The sequence below is a fragment of the Haliotis cracherodii genome, unplaced genomic scaffold, assembly GCF_022045235.1.
Source record: "Haliotis cracherodii isolate W230 unplaced genomic scaffold, xgHalCrac1.p SCAF_1, whole genome shotgun sequence".
NCBI classification, from domain to species: Eukaryota; Metazoa; Mollusca; class Gastropoda; order Lepetellida; family Haliotidae; genus Haliotis; species Haliotis cracherodii.
This window is the reverse complement of record NW_027266264.1, coordinates 76,430,047-76,457,100: the sequence shown is the minus strand read 5'-3', so window position 1 is coordinate 76,457,100 and position 27,054 is coordinate 76,430,047. Positions and strand designations below refer to the sequence as shown.

The window sequence follows — 27,054 nt, the reverse complement described above, 5'->3', positions numbered from 1 at the left end:
CATTCTTAGTAGTAGCCATATCCAATACCTGCAACAAAAAGAAGAGGTTTTTGTATAAGAAGATATTCCGTGCAAAGGCATTTCTTACATGTTGTAATCATTTATATATCGCCTCATACCGATAGGATAGATATGTTGCATGTTGCAAATCAAAGCAGAAAATAAATTAGGTGTAATTAAGTTACTTAATATCTGTCAAAGTATAAATTATATTTGAGGGTCAACAATATTCTCGGCATGATTATATTGGCATTTACCTTTTCCGAAGCCTCCAATTCCTCCGTAGAGTCCTCCCATTCCGTAGCCTCCGTATAGACCACCCATTCCGTAGCCTCCGTACAGACCACCCATTCCGTAGCCTCCGTACAGTCCTCCCATTCCGTATCCTCCGTACAGACCTCCCATACCGTAGCCTCCGTACAGACCACCCATTCCCAAGCCTCCGTACAGACCTCCCTTTCCGATGCCTCCGTGCAGACCATAGCCAATAGGCTCAGCAAAGGCAGCGACAGCCAGACAGGCAACAAGGGCGATAACTTTCATCATTTTGGAAGGCTGAAAAGGAGTTTTTCATTCATTATTAAAGTCTTCTTAGACTTGGTACCGTTTTCTATGAGAAAATCACATTTTGTACCAACTGTGGTCGCTATTTTACACTCTTAATAATGTAATCAATATTACAAATAGTAATCAGTAAAAGTGTTGAAATGTTATCACAGCAATAACTGCTGACTAACAGGCATAACACTGTAACGTAAAAGTGAGTGAGTGAGTGAGTTGGGTTTATCGCCGCTTTTAACAGTATTCCAGTTATATCACGGCGTGTCAGCTTAATGTGGGAGGAAAGCCCGAAGTGATGCAGGTCTCAGACGTTTACCACTTCGGTGAAACCCACGTGCACGGGTATGGTGCTGACAAACCTAGAAACATAATCGGGGCGAACCGGGATTCGAACCCACAATCATAGGTTTCTGGCGTGCCCAAGGGACGCAACTCTGCACAGCGAATCGCGGCGCCTTAGACGACTGGGCCACCCGTGCCCCCTGTAACGTAAAATACAGCGTTAATAGGGACAGCCTGAATACCTAGTAAAACACAAAACAACTGATACTTACAGAGTGTGTTGATTAGACTGGATCTAAACGTGAAGAGAGGCGACAGCAGTGATAGCTGGCACTTGAAAACAAGACGCTTATATACACCTGTATTCGGTCCACACCCGGAACTGACTAATTACTAGTATATTATCTAATGTAGCACCAATTTGCAACACCTTTTAAGAATTATTGCTGATATGAATTCTGTTATTCTATGCCTCCAGGGACTATGTCCAATGCAATGTATGTGTGTAGGTGAATGATTAGGGAAGTAATTACATCACTGACAAATGACCCGTGATGAAATTGCGTCGATAGGCGTAGATTCGTCTGTATAAGTATCGCTATAGATCAGCATAACCAGTGTTTTTCTATTCAGTCTTCCTTTGGCAACATAATTCATCACAGGCCATTTCTGACAAGAACAATTCTATCACAATAACCAAGTTAACGGTATTAGTATAATATTGAGACGAAATTATGCGATTCTTTTCACCTCTGAGATGCTTAGTCCATAAAGTAACATTTCCAAAACAAAGGTGATCTCAAACAAACATAGAAAGCAGGTTACCTTCCGAACAATCCTACTTCCATCCACTTTACCTCCATTCTTTCCTTTTACAAGACTGTGTTTGATATGCAGGGCTTTCATTATTTTCCCCATTTCTAGGAATCGGCTTGGGATGAGTCGCTGTTGCTGCGCTGTTGATCCTTATATTTAATATTCATCTCACCTCTGACATTTAAATAATGATTCGCTGACTTTCATCGCATCTGCTTCTAATCATAAATAAATCTCAAAAACATACTTATACTATAAAGAAAACTATTCTGAGGACAGTTACTAATGATGTCATCATCTTTTCTTTCTATGTATATATACATGTTTGTGAACGCCCTCTGCTAAAACATTCTTGAAATTATTAAACAACAAGGAGTCGCCATATGTTTTATGCATAGCTTATGGCATACATTTATTAACAACATTGACAAACGAGCATGCTACTCGGCATTTTCATTCAGGCATCCAAGCCCTATATGTTTTCTATCAATTCATTTCTTTACAGTTTACAATCTGGATGATAACTGCAAGTTATAATTCGTTTTAATGTCCTAATGCTCTATGACTACTGTCATCAAGAAGAATGTGTGCACATTTGATGTTGACGTGTCAGCTGTGACTTTTCACGCACACCTCTAAGAACATGGGGAAATAACCTGTGGAAATTGTCCCTGCTCAAGGACAGATCTCAATGTACATCATGACGTAGTGTGATCTTCAAATGGAACATGCATTTCATAGTTGGTATACTGTGTGACGGTAAAATGCACATTTCGTCCTGGAAGAAATGTATTATTGGATAAAATGAAACAACATCGAATCTCTGAAAGGGTCTTTGGATACTGAAAAAGAGGAGTGTGCTGTGGAAAGTATGGCTAGTGAATGAGTGGGTAAGTAAAGAGGATACGGGAAAAGGATAACTTTAGTAAGGTGGCAAAAACTACAGAATGGGTTGACTATGCAGCTACGGAATAGTACGACTGTATGGGGGGGCACATTCTAAATGGTGCGACTGTCCGTTCGTGTCACAAATAAATACCTGTCAAGTTGTTTACAACCTTCCCAAGATTTTCTTTCCGATGACACGACGCGTAATAATAATCCTTACTTTTACAAAGAATGTCGTCCATTGCATTTTTCTGGATTTCTTCCTTGACAGAGTGTGTTGTTACAGTATATAGCTGAAAAAGGACCCCGATCTTCATCCATGACGGCTATTCGGGCTTGGACAAGTATGTTCATCAATATTTGCGAAACACAGGGTGTCAAAGCATTCACCGAGTTTGAAAGTTTTGGATTTCCTCCTTCCTTCCTTCCTTAGATTGATAGAACTATTTTACCCATCACTAATTGGAAATATATCCTCATGTCTCCTTGCCCGTCCGACGACATGAACAAAGGAGCGAACGTAAGAAAAGTGACAAAACCATAGCATAGTCCGTTGGACGATTCCGACCCGATCAAAGCATGTGTTTGTGAATCACTGTTAATTAGTTATGATCCCAAGGTAGTTCGCGAAAAAGTCAGCGTATCCTGCCCCACACGTGGCATCAATCACAAACACATAACTCTTGCCAATCATTTCAACGTTTACCTTTCCCATTGACCATGTTAAGTTTGCAGAATACTGAATGAAAAATAATCGTGTGGGCAGCCGCTTTCGAAGAGAAGATGTGGCATTCAGTAAAGACTGTACAAGCCATGATTGAAAGATATTGTGTAAATTTGGGATGCTTATTAAATATGCTCTCCCCCCCCCCCCCCCCCCCTGCCAGTAATTATTAACGACCAAGGCCTTTAGTAAATACACCTGTGTTTGAAGTAGTGCTGAGTGTATACACGGATACTTTGCAGAAAGTGCCATTCGCTGCAGAATTGTTGTTGCTGTGCTGAGTATCCTGTGGTCGGAAATTGAGCAGGGATAGTCATAGTCCACTATGTGCATGTTGGACTGAATGTACGGAAGTGAACATTATTATAAAGCTGATCAATGTCATTGAGCAATATACAGTATAAGAACCCGGAAGTTCATATTGTGTACAATCAGCTTTCACGTGCGAATTAAGGGCATTTTTCAGAGGAATCCAGTGTCCTATGCTTGTCGTAAGCGCCGACTAATGGGGACCAGATAATAAATGTGTGTGTGTTTCTGTGTGTGACTGCACCGATTGTGGTTCATCGTGCCCCATGGACCTGTGTCTCTATTATTTTGAAACTGCCGGATTGTAGTTTGACAATAGATGAATGCAGCGTTAAACAACACTCGCTCACTTACACCCATTCATTCGCTGATACTAGTAAACGAGTAAACATGTTTCTCTTTCATTTGGATAATTCGTAAGTCACTGTACCAATGCAACTCACTTAATAACAAGTGTATTCTTATGCAAAAAAGCCCAACTATATTATGAATGAAAACCAGACATTGTTTTGATGATTGTATTTTATGTGACATAATTCAAACCGGATACAATAAATAATGTGCATATTGATGATGCCGATGAATTGTGACTCTGGAGCGACATTCTTAGTAGTATCCAATACCTGCAACAAAAAGAAGAGGTTTTTGTATAAGAAGATATTCCGTGCAAAGGCATTTCTTACATGTTGTAATCATTTATATATCGCCTCATACCGATAGGATAGATATGTTGCATGTTGCAAATCAAAGCAGAAAATAAATTAGGTGTAATTAAGTTACTTAATATCTGTCAAAGTATAAATTATATTTGAGGGTCAACAATATTCTCGGCATGATTATATTGGCATTTACCTTTTCCGAAGCCTCCAATTCCTCCGTAGAGTCCTCCCATTCCGTAGCCTCCGTATAGACCACCCATTCCGTAGCCTCCGTACAGACCACCCATTCCGTAGCCTCCGTACAGTCCTCCCATTCCGTATCCTCCGTACAGACCTCCCATACCGTAGCCTCCGTACAGACCACCCATTCCCAAGCCTCCGTACAGACCTCCCTTTCCGATGCCTCCGTGCAGACCATAGCCAATAGGCTCAGCAAAGGCAGCGACAGCCAGACAGGCAACAAGGGCGATAACTTTCATCATTTTGGAAGGCTGAAAAGGAGTTTTTCATTCATTATTAAAGTCTTCTTAGACTTGGTACCGTTTTCTATGAGAAAATCACATTTTGTACCAACTGTGGTCGCTATTTTACACTCTTAATAATGTAATCAATATTACAAATAGTAATCAGTAAAAGTGTTGAAATGTTATCACAGCAATAACTGCTGACTAACAGGCATAACACTGTAACGTAAAAGTGAGTGAGTGAGAGAGTTGGGTTTATCGCCGCTTTTAACAGTATTCCAGTTATATCACGGCGTGTCAGCTTAATGTGGGAGGAAAGCCCGAAGTGATGCAGGTCTCAGACGTTTACCACTTCGGTGAAACCCACGTGCACGGGTATGGTGCTGACAAACCTAGAAACATAATCGGGGCGAACCGGGATTCGAACCCACAATCATAGGTTTCTGGCGTGCCCAAGGGACGCAACTCTGCACAGCGAATCGCGGCGCCTTAGACGACTGGGCCACCCGTGCCCCCTGTAACGTAAAATACAGCGTTAATAGGGACAGCCTGAATACCTAGTAAAACACAAAACAACTGATACTTACAGAGTGTGTTGATTAGACTGGATCTAAACGTGAAGAGAGGCGACAGCAGTGATAGCTGGCACTTGAAAACAAGACGCTTATATACACCTGTATTCGGTCCACACCCGGAACTGACTAATTACTAGTATATTATCTAATGTAGCACCAATTTGCAACACCTTTTAAGAATTATTGCTGATATGAATTCTGTTATTCTATGCCTCCAGGGACTATGTCCAATGCAATGTATGTGTGTAGGTGAATGATTAGGGAAGTAATTACATCACTGACAAATGACCCGTGATGAAATTGCGTCGATAGGCGTAGATTCGTCTGTATAAGTATCGCTATAGATCAGCATAACCAGTGTTTTTCTATTCAGTCTTCCTTTGGTAACATAATTCATCACAGGCCATTTCTGACAAGAACAATTCTATCACAATAACCAAGTTAACGGTATTAGTATAATATTGAGACGAAATTATGCGATTCTTTTCACCTCTGAGATGCTTAGTCCATAAAGTAATATTTCCAAAACAAAGGTGATCTCAAACAAACATAGAAAGCAGGTTACCTTCCGAACAATCCTACTTCCATCCACTTTACCTCCATTCTTTCCTTTTACAAGACTGTGTTTGATATGCAGGGCTTTCATTATTTTCCCCATTTCTAGGAATCGGCTTGGGATGAGTCGCTGTTGCTGCGCTGTTGATCCTTATATTTAATATTCATCTCACCTCTGACATTTAAATAATGATTCGCTGACTTTCATCGCATCTGCTTCTAATCATAAATAAATCTCAAAAACATACTTATACTATAAAGAAAACTATTCTGAGGACAGTTACTAATGATGTCATCATCTTTTCTTTCTATGTATATATACATGTTTGTGAACGCCCTCTGCTAAAACATTCTTGAAATTATTAAACAACAAGGAGTCGCCATATGTTTTATGCATAGCTTATGGCATACATTTATTAACAACATTGACAAACGAGCATGCTACTCGGCATTTTCATTCAGGCATCCAAGCCCTATATGTTTTCTATCAATTCATTTCTTTACAGTTTACAATCTGGATGATAACTGCAAGTTATAATTAGTTTTAATGTCCTAATGCTCTATGACTACTGTCATCAAGAAGAATGTGTGCACATTTGATGTTGACGTGTCAGCTGTGACTTTTCACGCACACCTCTAAGAACATGGGGAAATAACCTGTGGAAATTGTCCCTGCTCAAGGACAGATCTCAATGTACATCATGACGTAGTGTGATCTTCAAATGGAACATGCATTTCATAGTTGGTATACTGTGTGACGGTAAAATGCACATTTCGTCCTGGAAGAAATGTATTATTGGATAAAATGAAACAACATCGAATCTCTGAAAGGGTCTTTGGATACTGAAAAAGAGGAGTGTGCTGTGGAAAGTATGGCTAGTGAATGAGTGGGTAAGTAAAGAGGATACGGGAAAAGGATAACTTTAGTAAGGTGGCAAAAACTACAGAATGGGTTGACTATGCAGCTACGGAATAGTACGACTGTATGGGGGGGCACATTCTAAATGGTGCAACTGTCCGTTCGTGTCACAAATAAATACCTGTCAAGTTGTTTACAACCTTCCCAAGATTTTCTTTCCGATGACACGACGCGTAATAATAATCCTTACTTTTACAAAGAATGTCGTCCATTGCATTTTTCTGGATTTCTTCCTTGACAGAGTGTGTTGTTACAGTATATAGCTGAAAAAGGACCCCGATCTTCATCCATGACGGCTATTCGGGCTTTGACAAGTATGTTCATCAATATTTGCGAAACACAGGGTGTCAAAGCATTCACCGAGTTTGAAAGTTTTGGATTTCCTCCTTCCTTCCTTCCTTAGATTGATAGAACTATTTTACCCATCACTAATTGGAAATATATCCTCATGTCTCCTTGCCCGTCCGACGACATGAACAAAGGAGCGAACGTAAGAAAAGTGACAAAACCATAGCATAGTCCGTTGGACGATTCCGACCCGATCAAAGCATGTGTTTGTGAATCACTGTTAATTAGTTATGATCCCAAGGTAGTTCGCGAAAAAGTCAGCATATCCTGCCCCACACGTGGCATCAATCACAAACACATAACTCTTGCCAATCATTTCAACGTTTACCTTTCCCATTGACCATGTTATGTTTGCAGAATACTGAATGAAAAATAATCGTGTGGGCAGCCGCTTTCGAAGAGAAGATGTGGCATTCAGTAAAGACTGTACAAGCCATGATTGGAAGATATTGTGTAAATTTGGGATGCTTATTAAATATGCTCCCCCCCCCCCCCCCCCGCCAGTAATTATTAACGACCAAGGCCTTTTAGTAAATACACCTGTGTTTGAAGTAGTGCTGAGTGTATACACGGATAATTTGCAGAAAGTGCCATTCGCTGCAGAATTGTTGTTGCTGTGCTGAGTATCCTGTGGTCGGTAATTGAGCAGGGATAGTCATAGTCCACTATGTGCATGTTGGACTGAATGTACGGAAGTGAACATTATTATAAAGCTGATCAATGTCATTGAGCAATATACAGTATAAGAACCCGGAAGTTCATATTGTGTACAATCAGCTTTCACGTGCGAATTAAGGGCATTTTTCAGAGGAATCCAGTGTCCTATGCTTGTCGTAAGCGCCGACTAATGGGGACCAGATAATAAATGTGTGTGTGTTTCTGTGTGTGACTGCACCGATTGTGGTTCATCGTGCCCCATGGACCTGTGTCTCTATTATTTTGAAACTGCCGGATTGTAGTTTGACAATAGATTAATGCAGCGTTAAACAACACTCGCTCACTTACACCCATTCATTCGCTGATACTAGTAAACGAGTAAACATGTTTGTCTTTTATTTGGATAATTTGTAAGTCACTGTACCAATGCAACTCACTTAATAACAAGTGTATTCTTATGCAAAAAAGCCCAACTATATTATGAATGAAAACCAGACATTGTTTTGATGATTGTATTTTATGTGACATAATTCAAACCGGATACAATAAATAATGTGCATATTGATGATGCCGATGAATTGTGACTCTGGAGCGACATTCTTAGTAGTATCCAATACCTGCAACAAAAAGAAGAGGTTTTTGTATAAGAAGATATTCTGTGCAAAGGCATTTCTTACATGTTGTAATCATTTATATATCGCCTCATACCGATAGGATAGATATGTTGCATGTTGCAAATCAAAGCAGAAAATAAATTAGGTGTAATTAAGTTACTTAATATCTGTCAAAGTATAAATTATATTTGAGGGTCAACAATATTCTCGGCATGATTATATTGGCATTTACCTTTTCCGAAGCCTCCAATTCCTCCGTAGAGTCCCCCCATTCCGTAGCCTCCGTATAGACCACCCATTCCGTAGCCTCCGTACAGACCACCCATTCCGTAGCCTCCGTACAGTCCTCCCATTCCGTATCCTCCGTACAGACCTCCCATACCGTAGCCTCCGTACAGACCACCCATTCCCAAGCCTCCGTACAGACCTCCCTTTCCGATGCCTCCGTGCAGACCATAGCCAATAGGCTCAGCAAAGGCAGCGACAGCCAGACAGGCAACAAGGGCGATAACTTTCATCATTTTGGAAGGCTGAAAAGGAGTTTTTCATTCATTATTAAAGTCTTCTTAGACTTGGTACCGTTTTCTATGAGAAAATCACATTTTGTACCAACTGTGGTCGCTATTTTACACTCTTAATAATGTAATCAATATTACAAATAGTAATCAGTAAAAGTGTTGAAATGTTATCACAGCAATAACTGCTGACTAACAGGCATAACACTGTAACGTAAAAGTGAGTGAGTGAGTGAGTTGGGTTTATCGCCGCTTTTAACAGTATTCCAGTTATATCACATCGTGTCAGCATAATGTGGGAGGAAAGCCCGAAGTGATGCAGGTCTCAGACGTTTACCACTTCGGTGAAACCCACGTGCACGGGTATGGTGCTGACAAACCTAGAAACATAATCGGGGCGAACCGGGATTCGAACCCACAATCATAGGTTTCTGGCGTGCCCAAGGGACGCAACTCTGCACAGCGAATCGCGGCGCCTTAGACGACTGGGCCACCCGTGCCCCCTGTAACGTAAAATACAGCGTTAATAGGGACAGCCTGAATACCCCGTAAAACACAAAACAACTGATACTTACAGAGTGTGTTGATTAGACTGGATCTAAACGTGAAGAGAGGCGACAGCAGTGATAGCTGGCACTTGAAAACAAGACGCTTATATACACCTGTATTCGGTCCACACCCGGAACTGACTAATTACTAGTATATTATCTAATGTAGCACCAATTTGCAACACCTTTTAAGAATTATTGCTGATATGAATTCTGTTATTCTATGCCTCCAGGGACTATGTCCAATGCAATGTATGTGTGTAGGTGCGGGTGAATGATTAGGGAAGTAATTACATCACTGACAAATGACCCGTGATGAAATTGCGTCGATAGGCGTAGATTCGTCTGTATAAGTATCGCTATAGATCAGCATAACCAGTGTTTTTCTATTCAGTCTTCCTTTGGCAACATAATTCATCACAGGCCATTTCTGACAAGAACAATTCTATCACAATAACCAAGTTAACGGTATTAGTATAATATTGAGACGAAATTATGCGATTCTTTTCACCTCTGAGATGCTTAGCCCATAAAGTAATATTTCCAAAACAAAGGTGATCTCAAACAAACATAGAAAGCAGGTTACCTTCCGAACAATCCTACTTCCATCCACTTTACCTCCATTCTTTCCTTTTACAAGACTGTGTTTGATATGCAGGGCTTTCATTATTTTCCCCATTTCTAGGAATCGGCTTGGGATGAGTCGCTGTTGCTGCGCTGTTGATCCTTATATTCAATATTCATCTCACCTCTGACATTTAAATAATGATTCGCTGAGTTTCATCGCATCTGCTTCTAATCATAAATAAATCTCAAAAACATACTTATACTATAAAGAAAACTATTCTGAGGACAGTTACTAATGATGTCATCATCTTTTCTTTCTATGTATATATACATGTTTGTGAACGCCCTCTGCTAAAACATTCTTGAAATTATTAAACAACAAGGAGTCGCCATATGTTTTATGCATAGCTTATGGCATACATTTATTAACAACATTGACAAACGAGCATGCTACTCGGCATTTGCATTCAGGCATCCAAGCCCTATATGTTTTCTATCAATTCATTTCTTTACAGTTTACAATCTGGATGATAACTGCAAGTTATAATTAGTTATAATGTCCTAATGCTCTATGACTACTGTCATCAAGAAGAATGTGTGCACATTTGATGTTGACGCGTCAGCTGTGACTTTTCACGCACACCTCTAAGAACATGGGGAAATAACCTGTGGAAATTGTCCCTGCTCAAGGACAGATCTCAATGTACATCATGACGTAGTGTGATCTTCAAATGGAACATGCATTTCATAGTTGGTATACTGTGTGACGGTAAAATGCACATTTCGTCCTGGAAGAAATGTATTATTGGATAAAATGAAACAACATCGAATCTCTGAAAGGGTCTTTGGATACTGAAAAAGAGGAGTGCGCTGTGGAAAGTATGGCTAGTGAATGAGTGGGTAAGTAAAGAGGATACGGGAAAAGGATAACTTTAGTAAGGTGACAAAAACTACAGAATGGGTTGACTATGCAGCTACGGAATAGTACGACTGTATGGGGGGCACATTCTAAATGGTGCGACTGTCCGTTCGTGTCACAAATAAATACCTGTCAAGTTGTTTACAACCTTCCCAAGATTTTCTTTCCGATGACACGACGCGTAATAATAATCCTTACTTTTACAAAGAATGTCGTCCATTGCATTTTTCTGGATTTCTTCCTTGACAGAGTGTGTTGTTACAGTATATAGCTGAAAAAGGACCCCGATCTTCATCCATGACGGCTATTTCGGGCTTGGACAAGTATGTTCATCAATATTTGCGAAACACAGGATGTCAAAGCATTCACCGAGTTTGAAAGTTTTGGATTTCCTCCTTCCTTCCTTCCTTAGATTGATAGAACTATTTTACCCATCACTAATTGGAAATATATCCTCATGTCTCCTTGCCCGTCCGACGACATGAACAAAGGAGCGAACGTAAGGAAAGTGACAAAACCATAGCATAGTCCGTTGGACGATTCCGACCCGATCAAAGCATGTGTTTGTGAATCACTGTTAATTAGTTATGATCCCAAGGTAGTTCGCGAAAAAGTCAGCGTATCCTGCCCAACACGTGGCATCAATCACAAACACATAACTCTTGCCAATCATTTCAACGTTTACCTTTCCCATTGACCATGTTATGTTTGCAGAATACTGAATGAAAAATAATCGTGTGGGCAGCCGCTTTCGAAGAGAAGATGTGGCATTCAGTAAAGACTGTACAAGCCATGATTGAAAGATATTGTGTAAATTTGGGATGCTTATTAAATATGCCCCCCCCCCCCCCCCCCCCGCCAGTAATTATTAACGACCAAGGCCTTTTAGTAAATACACCTGTGTTTGAAGTAGTGCTGAGTGTATACACGGATACTTTGCAGAAAGTGCCATTCGCTGCAGAATTGTTGTTGCTGTGCTGAGTATCCTGTGGTCGGAAATTGAGCAGGGATAGTCATAGTCCACTATGTGCATGTTGGACTGAATGTACGGAAGTGAACATTATTATAAAGCTGATAAATGTCATTGAGCAATATACAGTATAAGAACCCGGAAGTTCATATTGTGTACAATCAGCTTTCACGTGCGAATTAAGGGCATTTTTCAGAGGAATCCAGTGTCCTATGCTTGTCGTAAGCGCCGACTAATGGGGACCAGATAATAAATGTGTGTGTGTTTCTGTGTGTGACTGCACCGATTGTGTTTCATCGTGCCCCATGGACCTGTGTCTCTATTATTTTGAAACTGCCGGATTGTAGTTTGACAATAGATGAATGCAGCGTTAAACAACACTCGCTCACTTACACCCATTCATTCGCTGATACTAGTAAACGAGTAAACATGTTTCTCTTTCATTTGGATAATTCGTAAGTCACTGTACCAATGCAACTCACTTAATAACAAGTGTATTCTTATGCAAAAAAGCCCAACTATATTATGAATGAAAACCAGACATTGTTTTGATGATTGTATTTTATGTGACATAATTCAAACCGGATACAATAAATAATGTGCATATTGATGATGCCGATGAATTGTGACTCGGGAGCGACATTCTTAGTAGTATCCAATACCTGCAACAAAAAGAAGAGGTTTTTGTATAAGAAGATATTCTGTGCAAAGGCATTTCTTACATGTTGTAATCATTTATATATCGCCTCATACCGATAGGATAGATATGTTGCATGTTGCAAATCAAAGCAGAAAATAAATTAGGTGTAATTAAGTTACTTAATATCTGTCAAAGTATAAATTATATTTGAGGGTCAACAATATTCTCGGCATGATTATATTGGCATTTACCTTTTCCGAAGCCTCCAATTCCTCCGTAGAGTCCTCCCATTCCGTAGCCTCCGTATAGACCACCCATTCCGTAGCCTCCGTACAGACCACCCATTCCGTAGCCTCCGTACAGTCCTCCCATTCCGTATCCTCCGTACAGACCTCCCATACCGTAGCCTCCGTACAGACCACCCATTCCCAAGCCTCCGTACAGACCTCCCTCTCCGATGCCTCCGTGCAGACCATAGCCAATAGGCTCAGCAAAGGCAGCGACAGCCAGACAGGCAACAAGGGCGATAACTTTCATCATTTTGGAAGGCTGAAAAGGAGTTTTTCATTCATTATTAAAGTCTTCTTAGACTTGGTACCGTTTTCTATGAGAAAATCACATTTTGTACCAACTGTGGTCGCTATTTTACACTCTTAATAATGTAATCAATATTACAAATAGTAATCAGTAAAAGTGTTGAAATGTTATCACAGCAATAACTGCTGACTAACAGGCATAACACTGTAACGTAAAAGTGAGTGAGTGAGAGAGTTGGGTTTATCGCCGCTTTTAACAGTATTCCAGTTATATCACGGCGTGTCAGCTTAATGTGGGAGGAAAGCCCGAAGTGATGCAGGTCTCAGACGTTTACCACTTCGGTGAAACCCACGTGCACGGGTATGGTGCTGACAAACCTAGAAACATAATCGGGGCGAACCGGGATTCGAACCCACAATCATAGGTTTCTGGCGTGCCCAAGGGACGCAACTCTGCACAGCGAATCGCGGCGCCTTAGACGACTGGGCCACCCGTGCCCCCTGTAACGTAAAATACAGCGTTAATAGGGACAGCCTGAATACCTAGTAAAACACAAAACAACTGATACTTACAGAGTGTGTTGATTAGACTGGATCTAAACGTGAAGAGAGGCGACAGCAGTGATAGCTGGCACTTGAAAACAAGACGCTTATATACACCTGTATTCGGTCCACACCCGGAACTGACTAATTACTAGTATATTATCTAATGTAGCACCAATTTGCAACACCTTTTAAGAATTATTGCTGATATGAATTCTGTTATTCTATGCCTCCAGGGACTATGTCCAATGCAATGTATGTGTGTAGGTGAATGATTAGGGAAGTAATTACATCACTGACAAATGACCCGTGATGAAATTGCGTCGATAGGCGTAGATTCGTCTGTATAAGTATCGCTATAGATCAGCATAACCAGTGTTTTTCTATTCAGTCTTCCTTTGGCAACATAATTCATCACAGGCCATTTCTGACAAGAACAATTCTATCACAATAACCAAGTTAACGGTATTAGTATAATATTGAGACGAAATTATGCGATTCTTTTCACCTCTGAGATGCTTAGTCCATAAAGTAATATTTCCAAAACAAAGGTGATCTCAAACAAACATAGAAAGCAGGTTACCTTCCGAACAATCCTACTTCCATCCACTTTACCTCCATTCTTTCCTTTTACAAGACTGTGTTTGATATGCAGGGCTTTCATTATTTTCCCCATTTCTAGGAATCGGCTTGGGATGAGTCGCTGTTGCTGCGCTGTTGATCCTTATATTTAATATTCATCTCACCTCTGACATTTAAATAATGATTCGCTGACTTTCATCGCATCTGCTTCTAATCATAAATAAATCTCAAAAACATACTTATACTATAAAGAAAACTATTCTGAGGACAGTTACTAATGATGTCATCATCTTTTCTTTCTATGTATATATACATGTTTGTGAACGCCCTCTGCTAAAACATTCTTGAAATTATTAAACAACAAGGAGTCGCCATATGTTTTATGCATAGCTTATGGCATACATTTATTAACAACATTGACAAACGAGCATGCTACTCGGCATTTTCATTCAGGCATCCAAGCCCTATATGTTTTCTATCAATTCATTTCTTTACAGTTTACAATCTGGATGATAACTGCAAGTTATAATTAGTTTTAATGTCCTAATGCTCTATGACTACTGTCATCAAGAAGAATGTGTGCACATTTGATGTTGACGCGTCAGCTGTGACTTTTCACGCACACCTCTAAGAACATGGGGAAATAACCTGTGGAAATTGTCCCTGCTCAAGGACAGATCTCAATGTACATCATGACGTAGTGTGATCTTCAAATGGAACATGCATTTCATAGTTGGTATACTGTGTGACGGTAAAATGCACATTTCGTCCTGGAAGAAATGTATTATTGGATAAAATGAAACAACATCGAATCTCTGAAAGGGTCTTTGGATACTGAAAAAGAGGAGTGCGCTGTGGAAAGTATGGCTAGTGAATGAGTGGGTAAGTAAAGAGGATACGGGAAAAGGATAACTTTAGTAAGGTGACAAAAACTACAGAATGGGTTGACTATGCAGCTACGGAATAGTACGACTGTATGGGGGGCACATTCTAAATGGTGCGACTGTCCGTTCGTGTCACAAATAAATACCTGTCAAGTTGTTTACAACCTTCCCAAGATTTTCTTTCCGATGACACGACGCGTAATAATAATCCTTACTTTTACAAAGAATGTCGTCCATTGCATTTTTCTGGATTTCTTCCTTGACAGAGTGTGTTGTTACAGTATATAGCTGAAAAAGGACCCCGATCTTCATCCATGACGGCTATTTCGGGCTTGGACAAGTATGTTCATCAATATTTGCGAAACACAGGATGTCAAAGCATTCACCGAGTTTGAAAGTTTTGGATTTCCTCCTTCCTTCCTTCCTTAGATTGATAGAACTATTTTACCCATCACTAATTGGAAATATATCCTCATGTCTCCTTGCCCGTCCGACGACATGAACAAAGGAGCGAACGTAAGGAAAGTGACAAAACCATAGCATAGTCCGTTGGACGATTCCGACCCGATCAAAGCATGTGTTTGTGAATCACTGTTAATTAGTTATGATCCCAAGGTAGTTCGCGAAAAAGTCAGCGTATCCTGCCCCACACGTGGCATCAATCACAAACACATAACTCTTGCCAATCATTTCAACGTTTACCTTTCCCATTGACCATGTTATGTTTGCAGAATACTGAATGAAAAATAATCGTGTGGGCAGCCGCTTTCGAAGAGAAGATGTGGCATTCAGTAAAGACTGTACAAGCCATGATTGAAAGATATTGTGTAAATTTGGGATGCTTATTAAATATGCCCCCCCCCCCCCCCCCCCTCCACGCCAGTAATTATTAACGACCAAGGCCTTTTAGTAAATACACCTGTGTTTGAAGTAGTGCTGAGTGTATACACGGATACTTTGCAGAAAGTGCCATTCGCTGCAGAATTGTTGTTGCTGTGCTGAGTATCCTGTGGTCGGAAATTGAGCAGGGATAGTCATAGTCCACTATGTGCATGTTGGATCGAATGTACGGAAGTGAACATTATTATAAAGCTGATCAATGTCATTGAGCAATATACAGTATAAGAACCCGGAAGTTCATATTGTGTACAATCAGCTTTCACGTGCGAATTAAGGGCATTTTTCAGAGGAATCCAGTGTCCTATGCTTGTCGTAAGCGCCGACTAATGGGGACCAGATAATAAATGTGTGTGTGTTTCTGTGTGTGACTGCACCGATTGTGGTTCATCGTGCCCCATGGACCTGTGTCTCTATTATTTTGAAACTGCCGGATTGTAGTTTGACAATAGATGAATGCAGCGTTAAACAACACTCGCTCACTTACACCCATTCATTCGCTGATACTAGTAAACGAGTAAACATGTTTCTCTTTCATTTGGATAATTCGTAAGTCACTGTACCAATGCAACTCACTTAATAACAAGTGTATTCTTATGCAAAAAAGCCCAACTATATTATGAATGAAAACCAGACATTGTTTTGATGATTGTATTTTATGTGACATAATTCAAACCGGATACAATAAATAATGTGCATATTGATGATGCCGATGAATTGTGACTCTGGAGCGACATTCTTAGTAGTATCCAATACCTGCAACAAAAAGAAGAGGTTTTTGTATAAGAAGATATTCTGTGCAAAGGCATTTCTTACATGTTGTAATCATTTATATATCGCCTCATACCGATAGGATAGATATGTTGCATGTTGCAAATCAAAGCAGAAAATAAATTAGGTGTAATTAAGTTACTTAATATCTGTCAAAGTATAAATTATATTTGAGGGTCAACAATATTCTCGGCATGATTATATTGGCATTTACCTTTTCCGAAGCCTCCAATTCCTCCGTATAGACCACCCATTCCGTAGCCTCCGTATAGACCACCCATTCCGTAGCCTCCGTACAGACCACCCATTCCGTAGCCTCCGTACAGTCCTCCCATTCCGTATCCTCCGTACAGACCTCCCATACCGTAGCCTCCGTACAGACCACCCATTCCCAAGCCTCCGTACAGACCTCCCTTTCCGATGCCTCCGTGCAGACCATAGCCAATAGGCTCAGCAAAGGCAGCGACAGCCAGACAGGCAACAAGGGCGATAACTTTCATCATTTTGGAAGGCTGAAAAGGAGTTTTACATTCATTATTAAAGTCTTCTTAGACTTGGTACCGTTTTCTATGAGAAAATCACATTTTGTACCAACTGTGGTCGCTATTTTACACTCTTAATAATGTAATCAATATTACAAATAGTAATCAGTAAAAGTGTTGAAATGTTATCACAGCAATAACTGCTGACTAACAGGCATAACACTGTAACGTAAAAGTGAGTGAGTGAGTGAGTTGGGTTTATCGCCGCTTTTAACAGTATTCCAGTTATATCACGTCGTGTCAGCATAATGTGGGAGGAAAGCCCGAAGTGATGCAGGTCTCAGACGTTTACCACTTCGGTGAAACCCACGTGCACGGGTATGGTGCTGACAAACCTAGAAACATAATCGGGGCGAACCGGGATTCGAACCCACAATCATAGGTTTCTGGCGTGCCCAAGGGACGCAACTCTGCACAGCGAATCGCGGCGCCTTAGACGACTGGGCCACCCGTGCCCCCTGTAACGTAAAATACAGCGTTAATAGGGACAGCCTGAATACCTAGTAAAACACAAAACAACTGATACTTACAGAGTGTGTTGATTAGACTGGATCTAAACGTGAAGAGAGGCGACAGCAGTGATAGCTGGCACTTGAAAACAAGACGCTTATATACACCTGTATTCGGTCCACACCCGGAACTGACTAATTACTAGTATATTATCTAATGTAGCACCAATTTGCAACACCTTTTAAGAATTATTGCTGATATGAATTCTGTTATTCTATGCCTCCAGGGACTATGTCCAATGCAATGTATGTGTGTAGGTGCGGGTGAATGATTAGGGAAGTAATTACATCACTGACAAATGACCCGTGATGAAATTGCGTCGATAGGCGTAGATTCGTCTGTATAAGTATCGCTATAGATCAGCATAACCAGTGTTTTTCTATTCAGTCTTCCTTTGGCAACATAATTCATCACAGGCCATTTCTGACAAGAACAATTCTATCACAATAACCAAGTTAACGGTATTAGTATAATATTGAGACGAAATTATGCGATTCTTTTCACCTCTGAGAGCCTTAGTCCATAAAGTAATATTTCCAAAACAAAGGTGATCTCAAACAAACATAGAAAGCAGGTTACCTTCCGAACAATCCTACTTCCATCCACTTTACCTCCATTCTTTCCTTTTACAAGACTGTGTTTGATATGCAGGGCTTTCATTATTTTCCCCATTTCTAGGAATCGGCTTGGGATGAGTCGCTGTTGCTGCGCTGTTGATCCTTATATTTAATATTCATCTCACCTCTGACATTTAAATAATGATTCGCTGAGTTTCATCGCATCTGCTTCTAATCATAAATAAATCTCAAAAACATACTTATACTATAAAGAAAACTATTCTGAGGACAGTTACTAATGATGTCATCATCTTTTCTTTCTATGTATATATACATGTTTGTGAACGCCCTCTGCTAAAACATTCTTGAAATTATTAAACAACAAGGAGTCGCCATATGTTTTATGCATAGCTTATGGCATACATTTATTAACAACATTGACAAACGAGCATGCTACTCGGCATTTTCATACAGGCATCCAAGCCCTATATGTTTTCTATCAATTCATTTCTTTACAGTTTACAATCTGGATGATAACTGCAAGTTATAATTAGTTTTAATGTCCTAATGCTCTATGACTACTGTCATCAAGAAGAATGTGTGCACATTTGATGTTGACGCGTCAGCTGTGACTTTTCACGCACACCTCTAAGAACATGGGGAAATAACCTGTGGAAATTGTCCCTGCTCAAGGACAGATCTCAATGTACATCATGACGTAGTGTGATCTTCAAATGGAACATGCATTTCATAGTTGGTATACTGTGTGACGGTAAAATGCACATTTCGTCCTGTAAGAAATGTATTATTGGATAAAATGAAACAACATCGAATCTCTGAAAGGGTCTTTGGATACTGAAAAAGAGGAGTGTGCTGTGGAAAGTATGGCTAGTGAATGAGTGGGTAAGTAAAGAGGATACGGGAAAAGGATAACTTTAGTAAGGTGGCAAAAACTACAGAATGGGTTGACTATGCAGCTACGGAATAGTACGACTGTATGGGGGGCTCATTCTAAATGGTGCGACTGTCCGTTCGTGTCACAAATAAATACCTGTCAAGTTGTTTACAACCTTCCCAAGATTTTCTTTCCGATGACACGACGCGTAATAATAATCCTTACTTTTACAAAGAATGTCGTCCATTGCATTTTTCTGGATTTCTTCCTTGACAGAGTGTGTTGTTACAGTATATAGCTGAAAAAGGACCCCGATCTTCATCCATGACGGCTATTCGGGCTTTGACAAGTATGTTCATCAATATTTGCGAAACACAGGATGTCAAAGCATTCACCGAGTTTGAAAGTTTTGGATTTCCTCCTTCCTTCCTTCCTTAGATTGATAGAACTATTTTACCCATCACTAATTGGAAATATATCCTCATGTCTCCTTGCCCGTCCGACGACATGAACAAAGGAGCGAACGTAAGAAAAGTGACAAAACCATAGCATAGTCCGTTGGACGATTCCGACCCGATCAAAGCATGTGTTTGTGAATCACTGTTAATTAGTTATGATCCCAAGGTAGTTCGCGAAAAAGTCAGCATATCCTGCCCCACACGTGGCATCAATCACAAACACATAACTCTTGCCAATCATTTCAACGTTTACCTTTCCCATTGACCATGTTATGTTTGCAGAATACTGAATGAAAAATAATCGTGTGGGCAGCCGCTTTCGAAGAGAAGATGTGGCATTCAGTAAAGACTGTACAAGCCATGATTGGAAGATATTGTGTAAATTTGGGATGCTTATTAAATATGCTCTTCCCCCCCCCCCCCCCCCCCCCCCCCTGCCAGTAATTATTAACGACCAAGGCCTTTAGTAAATACACCTGTGTTTGAAGTAGTGCTGAGTGTATACACGGATACTTTGCAGAAAGTGCCATTCGCTGCAGAATTGTTGTTGCTGTGCTGAGTATCCTGTGGTCGGAAATTGAGCAGGGATAGTCATAGTCCACTATGTGCATGTTGGACTGAATGTACGGAAGTGAACATTATTATAAAGCTGATCAATGTCATTGAGCAATATACAGTATAAGAACCCGGAAGTTCATATTGTGTACAATCAGCTTTCACGTGCGAATTAAGGGCATTTTTCAGAGGAATCCAGTGTCCTATGCTTGTCGTAAGCGCCGACTAATGGGGACCAGATAATAAATGTGTGTGTGTTTCTGTGTGTGACTGCACCGATTGTGGTTCATCGTGCCCCATGGACCTGTGTCTCTATTATTTTGAAACTGCCGGATTGTAGTTTGACAATAGATGAATGCAGCGTTAAACAACACTCGCTCACTTACACCCATTCATTCGCTGATACTAGTAAACGAGTAAACATGTTTCTCTTTCATTTGGATAATTCGTAAGTCACTGTACCAATGCAACTCACTTAATAACAAGTGTATTCTTATGCAAAAAAGCCCAACTATATTATGAATGAAAACCAGACATTGTTTTGATGATTGTATTTTATGTGACATAATTCAAACCGGATACAATAAATAATGTGCATATTGATGATGCCGATGAATTGTGACTCTGGAGCGACATTCTTAGTAGTATCCAATACCTGCAACAAAAAGAAGAGGTTTTTGTATAAGAAGATATTCTGTGCAAAGGCATTTCTTACATGTTGTAATCATTTATATATCGCCTCATACCGATAGGATAGATATGTTGCATGTTGCAAATCAAAGCAGAAAATAAATTAGGTGTAATTAAGTTACTTAATATCTGTCAAAGTATAAATTATATTTGAGGGTCAACAATATTCTCGGCATGATTATATTGGCATTTACCTTTTCCGAAGCCTCCAATTCCTCCGTATAGACCACCCATTCCGTAGCCTCCGTATAGACCACCCATTCCGTAGCCTCCGTACAGACCACCCATTCCGTAGCCTCCGTACAGTCCTCCCATTCCGTATCCTCCGTACAGACCTCCCATACCGTAGCCTCCGTACAGACCACCCATTCCCAAGCCTCCGTACAGACCTCCCTTTCCGATGCCTCCGTGCAGACCATAGCCAATAGGCTCAGCAAAGGCAGCGACAGCCAGACAGGCAACAAGGGCGATAACTTTCATCATTTTGGAAGGCTGAAAAGGAGTTTTACATTCATTATTAAAGTCTTCTTAGACTTGGTACCGTTTTCTATGAGAAAATCACATTTTGTACCAACTGTGGTCGCTATTTTACACTCTTAATAATGTAATCAATATTACAAATAGTAATCAGTAAAAGTGTTGAAATGTTATCACAGCAATAACTGCTGACTAACAGGCATAACACTGTAACGTAAAAGTGAGTGAGTGAGTGAGTTGGGTTTATCGCCGCTTTTAACAGTATTCCAGTTATATCACGTCGTGTCAGCATAATGTGGGAGGAAAGCCCGAAGTGATGCAGGTCTCAGACGTTTACCACTTCGGTGAAACCCACGTGCACGGGTATGGTGCTGACAAACCTAGAAACATAATCGGGGCGAACCGGGATTCGAACCCACAATCATAGGTTTCTGGCGTGCCCAAGGGACGCAACTCTGCACAGCGAATCGCGGCGCCTTAGACGACTGGGCCACCCGTGCCCCCTGTAACGTAAAATACAGCGTTAATAGGGACAGCCTGAATACCTAGTAAAACACAAAACAACTGATACTTACAGAGTGTGTTGATTAGACTGGATCTAAACGTGAAGAGAGGCGACAGCAGTGATAGCTGGCACTTGAAAACAAGACGCTTATATACACCTGTATTCGGTCCACACCCGGAACTGACTAATTACTAGTATATTATCTAATGTAGCACCAATTTGCAACACCTTTTAAGAATTATTGCTGATATGAATTCTGTTATTCTATGCCTCCAGGGACTATGTCCAATGCAATGTATGTGTGTAGGTGCGGGTGAATGATTAGGGAAGTAATTACATCACTGACAAATGACCCGTGATGAAATTGCGTCGATAGGCGTAGATTCGTCTGTATAAGTATCGCTATAGATCAGCATAACCAGTGTTTTTCTATTCAGTCTTCCTTTGGCAACATAATTCATCACAGGCCATTTCTGACAAGAACAATTCTATCACAATAACCAAGTTAACGGTATTAGTATAATATTGAGACGAAATTATGCGATTCTTTTCACCTCTGAGAGCCTTAGTCCATAAAGTAATATTTCCAAAACAAAGGTGATCTCAAACAAACATAGAAAGCAGGTTACCTTCCGAACAATCCTACTTCCATCCACTTTACCTCCATTCTTTCCTTTTACAAGACTGTGTTTGATATGCAGGGCTTTCATTATTTTCCCCATTTCTAGGAATCGGCTTGGGATGAGTCGCTGTTGCTGCGCTGTTGATCCTTATATTTAATATTCATCTCACCTCTGACATTTAAATAATGATTCGCTGAGTTTCATCGCATCTGCTTCTAATCATAAATAAATCTCAAAAACATACTTATACTATAAAGAAAACTATTCTGAGGACAGTTACTAATGATGTCATCATCTTTTCTTTCTATGTATATATACATGTTTGTGAACGCCCTCTGCTAAAACATTCTTGAAATTATTAAACAACAAGGAGTCGCCATATGTTTTATGCATAGCTTATGGCATACATTTATTAACAACATTGACAAACGAGCATGCTACTCGGCATTTTCATACAGGCATCCAAGCCCTATATGTTTTCTATCAATTCATTTCTTTACAGTTTACAATCTGGATGATAACTGCAAGTTATAATTAGTTTTAATGTCCTAATGCTCTATGACTACTGTCATCAAGAAGAATGTGTGCACATTTGATGTTGACGCGTCAGCTGTGACTTTTCACGCACACCTCTAAGAACATGGGGAAATAACCTGTGGAAATTGTCCCTGCTCAAGGACAGATCTCAATGTACATCATGACGTAGTGTGATCTTCAAATGGAACATGCATTTCATAGTTGGTATACTGTGTGACGGTAAAATGCACATTTCGTCCTGTAAGAAATGTATTATTGGATAAAATGAAACAACATCGAATCTCTGAAAGGGTCTTTGGATACTGAAAAAGAGGAGTGTGCTGTGGAAAGTATGGCTAGTGAATGAGTGGGTAAGTAAAGAGGATACGGGAAAAGGATAACTTTAGTAAGGTGGCAAAAACTACAGAATGGGTTGACTATGCAGCTACGGAATAGTACGACTGTATGGGGGGCTCATTCTAAATGGTGCGACTGTCCGTTCGTGTCACAAATAAATACCTGTCAAGTTGTTTACAACCTTCCCAAGATTTTCTTTCCGATGACACGACGCGTAATAATAATCCTTACTTTTACAAAGAATGTCGTCCATTGCATTTTTCTGGATTTCTTCCTTGACAGAGTGTGTTGTTACAGTATATAGCTGAAAAAGGACCCCGATCTTCATCCATGACGGCTATTCGGGCTTTGACAAGTATGTTCATCAATATTTGCGAAACACAGGATGTCAAAGCATTCACCGAGTTTGAAAGTTTTGGATTTCCTCCTTCCTTCCTTCCTTAGATTGATAGAACTATTTTACCCATCACTAATTGGAAATATATCCTCATGTCTCCTTGCCCGTCCGACGACATGAACAAAGGAGCGAACGTAAGAAAAGTGACAAAACCATAGCATAGTCCGTTGGACGATTCCGACCCGATCAAAGCATGTGTTTGTGAATCACTGTTAATTAGTTATGATCCCAAGGTAGTTCGCGAAAAAGTCAGCATATCCTGCCCCACACGTGGCATCAATCACAAACACATAACTCTTGCCAATCATTTCAACGTTTACCTTTCCCATTGACCATGTTATGTTTGCAGAATACTGAATGAAAAATAATCGTGTGGGCAGCCGCTTTCGAAGAGAAGATGTGGCATTCAGTAAAGACTGTACAAGCCATGATTGAAAGATATTGTGTAAATTTGGGATGCTTATTAAATATGACCCCCCCCCTCCACGCCAGTAATTATTAACGACCAAGGCCTTTTAGTAAATACACCTGTGTTTGAAGTAGTGCTGAGTGTATACAGGGATAGTTTGCAGAAAGTGCCATTCGCTGCAGAATTGTTGTTGCTGTGCTGAGTATCCTGTGGTCGGAAATTGAGCAGGGATAGTCATAGTCCACTATGTGCATGTTGGATTGAATGTACGGAAGTGAACATTATTATAAAGCTGATCAATGTCATTGAGCAATATACAGTATAAGAACCCGGAAGTTCATATTGTGTACAATCAGCTTTCACGTGCGAATTAAGGGCATTTTTCAGAGGAATCCAGTGTCCTATGCTCGTCGTAAGCGCCGACTAATGGGGACCAGATAATAAATGTGTGTGTGTTTCTGTGTGTGACTGCACCGATTGTGGTTCATCGTGCCCCATGGACCTGTGTCTCTATTATTTTGAAACTGCCGGATTGTAGTTTGACAATAGATGAATGCAGCGTTAAACAACACTCGCTCACTCACACCCATTCATTCGCTGATACTAGTAAACGAGTAAACATGTTTGTCTTTTATTTGGATAATTTGTAAGTCACTGTACCAATGCAACTCACTTAATAACAAGTGTATTCTTATGCAAAAAAGCCCAACTATATTATGAATGAAAACCAGACATTGTTTTGATGATTGTATTTTATGTGACATAATTCAAACCGGATACAATAAATAATGTGCATATTGATGATGCCGATGAATTGTGACTCTGGAGCGACATTCTTAGTAGTATCCAATACCTGCAACAAAAAGAAGAGGTTTTTGTATAAGAAGATATTCTGTGCAAAGGCATTTCTTACATGTTGTAATCATTTATATATCGCCTCATACCGATAGGATAGATATGTTGCATGTTGCAAATCAAAGCAGAAAATAAATTAGGTGTAATTAAGTTACTTAATATCTGTCAAAGTATAAATTATATTTGAGGGTCAACAATATTCTCGGCATGATTATATTGGCATTTACCTTTTCCGAAGCCTCCAATTCCTCCGTAGAGTCCTCCCATTCCGTAGCCTCCGTATAGACCACCCATTCCGTAGCCTCCGTACAGACCACCCATTCCGTAGCCTCCGTACAGTCCTCCCATTCCGTATCCTCCGTACAGACCTCCCATACCGTAGCCTCCGTACAGACCACCCATTCCCAAGCCTCCGTACAGACCTCCCTTTCCGATGCCTCCGTGCAGACCATAGCCAATAGGCTCAGCAAAGGCAGCGACAGCCAGACAGGCAACAAGGGCGATAACTTTCATCATTTTGGAAGGCTGAAAAGGAGTTTTTCATTCATTATTAAAGTCTTCTTAGACTTGGTACCGTTTTCTATGAGAAAATCACATTTTGTACCAACTGTGGTCGCTATTTTACACTCTTAATAATGTAATCAATATTACAAATAGTAATCAGTAAAAGTGTTGAAATGTTATCACAGCAATAACTGCTGACTAACAGGCATAACACTGTAACGTAAAAGTGAGTGAGTGAGTGAGTTGGGTTTATCGCCGCTTTTAAAAGTATTCCAGTTATATCACGGCGTGTCAGCTTAATGTGGGAGGAAAGCCCGAAGTGATGCAGGTCTCAGACGTTTACCACTTCGGTGAAACCCACGTGCACGGGTATGGTGCTGACAAACCTAGAAACATAATCGGGGCGAACCGGGATTCGAACCCACAATCATAGGTTTCTGGCGTGCCCAAGGGACGCAACTCTGCACAGCGAATCGCGACTGGGCCACCCGTGCCCCCTGTAACGTAAAATACAGCGTTAATAGGGACAGCCTGAATACCCCGTAAAACACAAAACAACTGATACTTACAGAGTGTGTTGATTAGACTGGATCTAAACGTGAAGAGAGGCGACAGCAGTGATAGCTGGCACTTGAAAACAAGACGCTTATATACACCTGTATTCGGTCCACACCCGGAACTGACTAATTACTAGTATATTATCTAATGTAGCACCAATTTGCAACACCTTTTAAGAATTATTGCTGATATGAATTCTGTTATTCTATGCCTCCAGGGACTATGTCCAATGCAATGTATGTATGTAGGTGCGGGTGAGTGATTAGGGAAGTAATTACATCACTGACAAATGACCCGTGATGAAATTGCGTCGATAGGCGTAGATTCGTCTGTATAAGTATCGCTATAGATCAGCATTACCAGTGTTTTTCTATTCAGTCTTCCTTTGGCAACATAATTCATCACAGGCCATTTCTGACAAGAACAATTCTATCACAATAACCAAGTTAACGGTATTAGTATAATATTGAGACGAAATTATGCGATTCTTTTCACCTCTGAGAGCCTTAGTCCATAAAGTAATATTTCCAAAACAAAGGTGATCTCAAACAAACATAGAAAGCAGGTTACCTTCCGAACAATCCTACTTCCATCCACTTTACCTCCATTCTTTCCTTTTACATGACTGTGTTTGATATGTAGGGCTTTCATTATTTTCCCCATTTCTAGGAATCGGCTTGGGATGAGTCGCTGTTGCTGCGCTGTTGATCCTTATATTTAATATTCATCTCACCTCTGACATTTAAATAATGATTCGCTGACTTTCATCGCATCTGCTTCTAATCATAAATAAATCTCAAAAACATACTTATACTACAAAGAAAACTATTCTGAGGACAGTTACTAATGATGTCATCATCTTTTCTTTCTATGTATATATACATGTTTGTGAACGCCCTCTGC

The 27,054-nt window shown here is 40.3% G+C and overlaps 1 protein-coding gene across 1 annotated transcript; it reads right to left on the bottom strand.

Moving 5' to 3' along the window:
• Window positions 1–5: 5 nt before the first annotated feature.
• LOC139457698 (spidroin-1-like) lies at window positions 6–25,605 on the bottom strand. Its single transcript, XM_071239055.1, has 14 exons — window positions 25,317–25,605; window positions 22,562–22,701; window positions 21,145–21,442; window positions 18,375–18,514; window positions 16,958–17,255; window positions 14,193–14,332; window positions 12,782–13,079; window positions 10,021–10,160; window positions 8,604–8,901; window positions 5,844–5,983; window positions 4,433–4,730; window positions 1,669–1,808; window positions 258–555; window positions 6–28 (listed from the first exon to the last, which is right to left on the bottom strand). Exons 1-14 carry the CDS (start codon window positions 25,603–25,605, stop codon window positions 6–8), a joined length of 2,940 nt encoding a protein of 979 aa, XP_071095156.1.
• Between the last annotated feature and the right edge of the window lie 1,449 nt (window positions 25,606–27,054).

What these genes read in the sequence shown, in the direction of transcription:
- LOC139457698 (XM_071239055.1), bottom strand. Translation starts at nt 25,605, where the DNA reads ATGATGAAAGTTATCGCCCTTGTTGCCTGTCTGGCTGTCGCTGCCTTT. An exon ending in AATTGGAGGCTTCGGAAAAG is followed by an intron (nt 10,161 to 12,781) that starts GTAAATGCCAAT and finishes ATTGAATATAAG; the next exon opens with GATCAACAGCGCAGCAACAG. An exon ending in AATTGGAGGCTTCGGAAAAG is followed by an intron (nt 29 to 257) that starts GTAAATGCCAAT and finishes TTTTTGTTGCAG; the next exon opens with GTATTGGATATGGCTACTAC.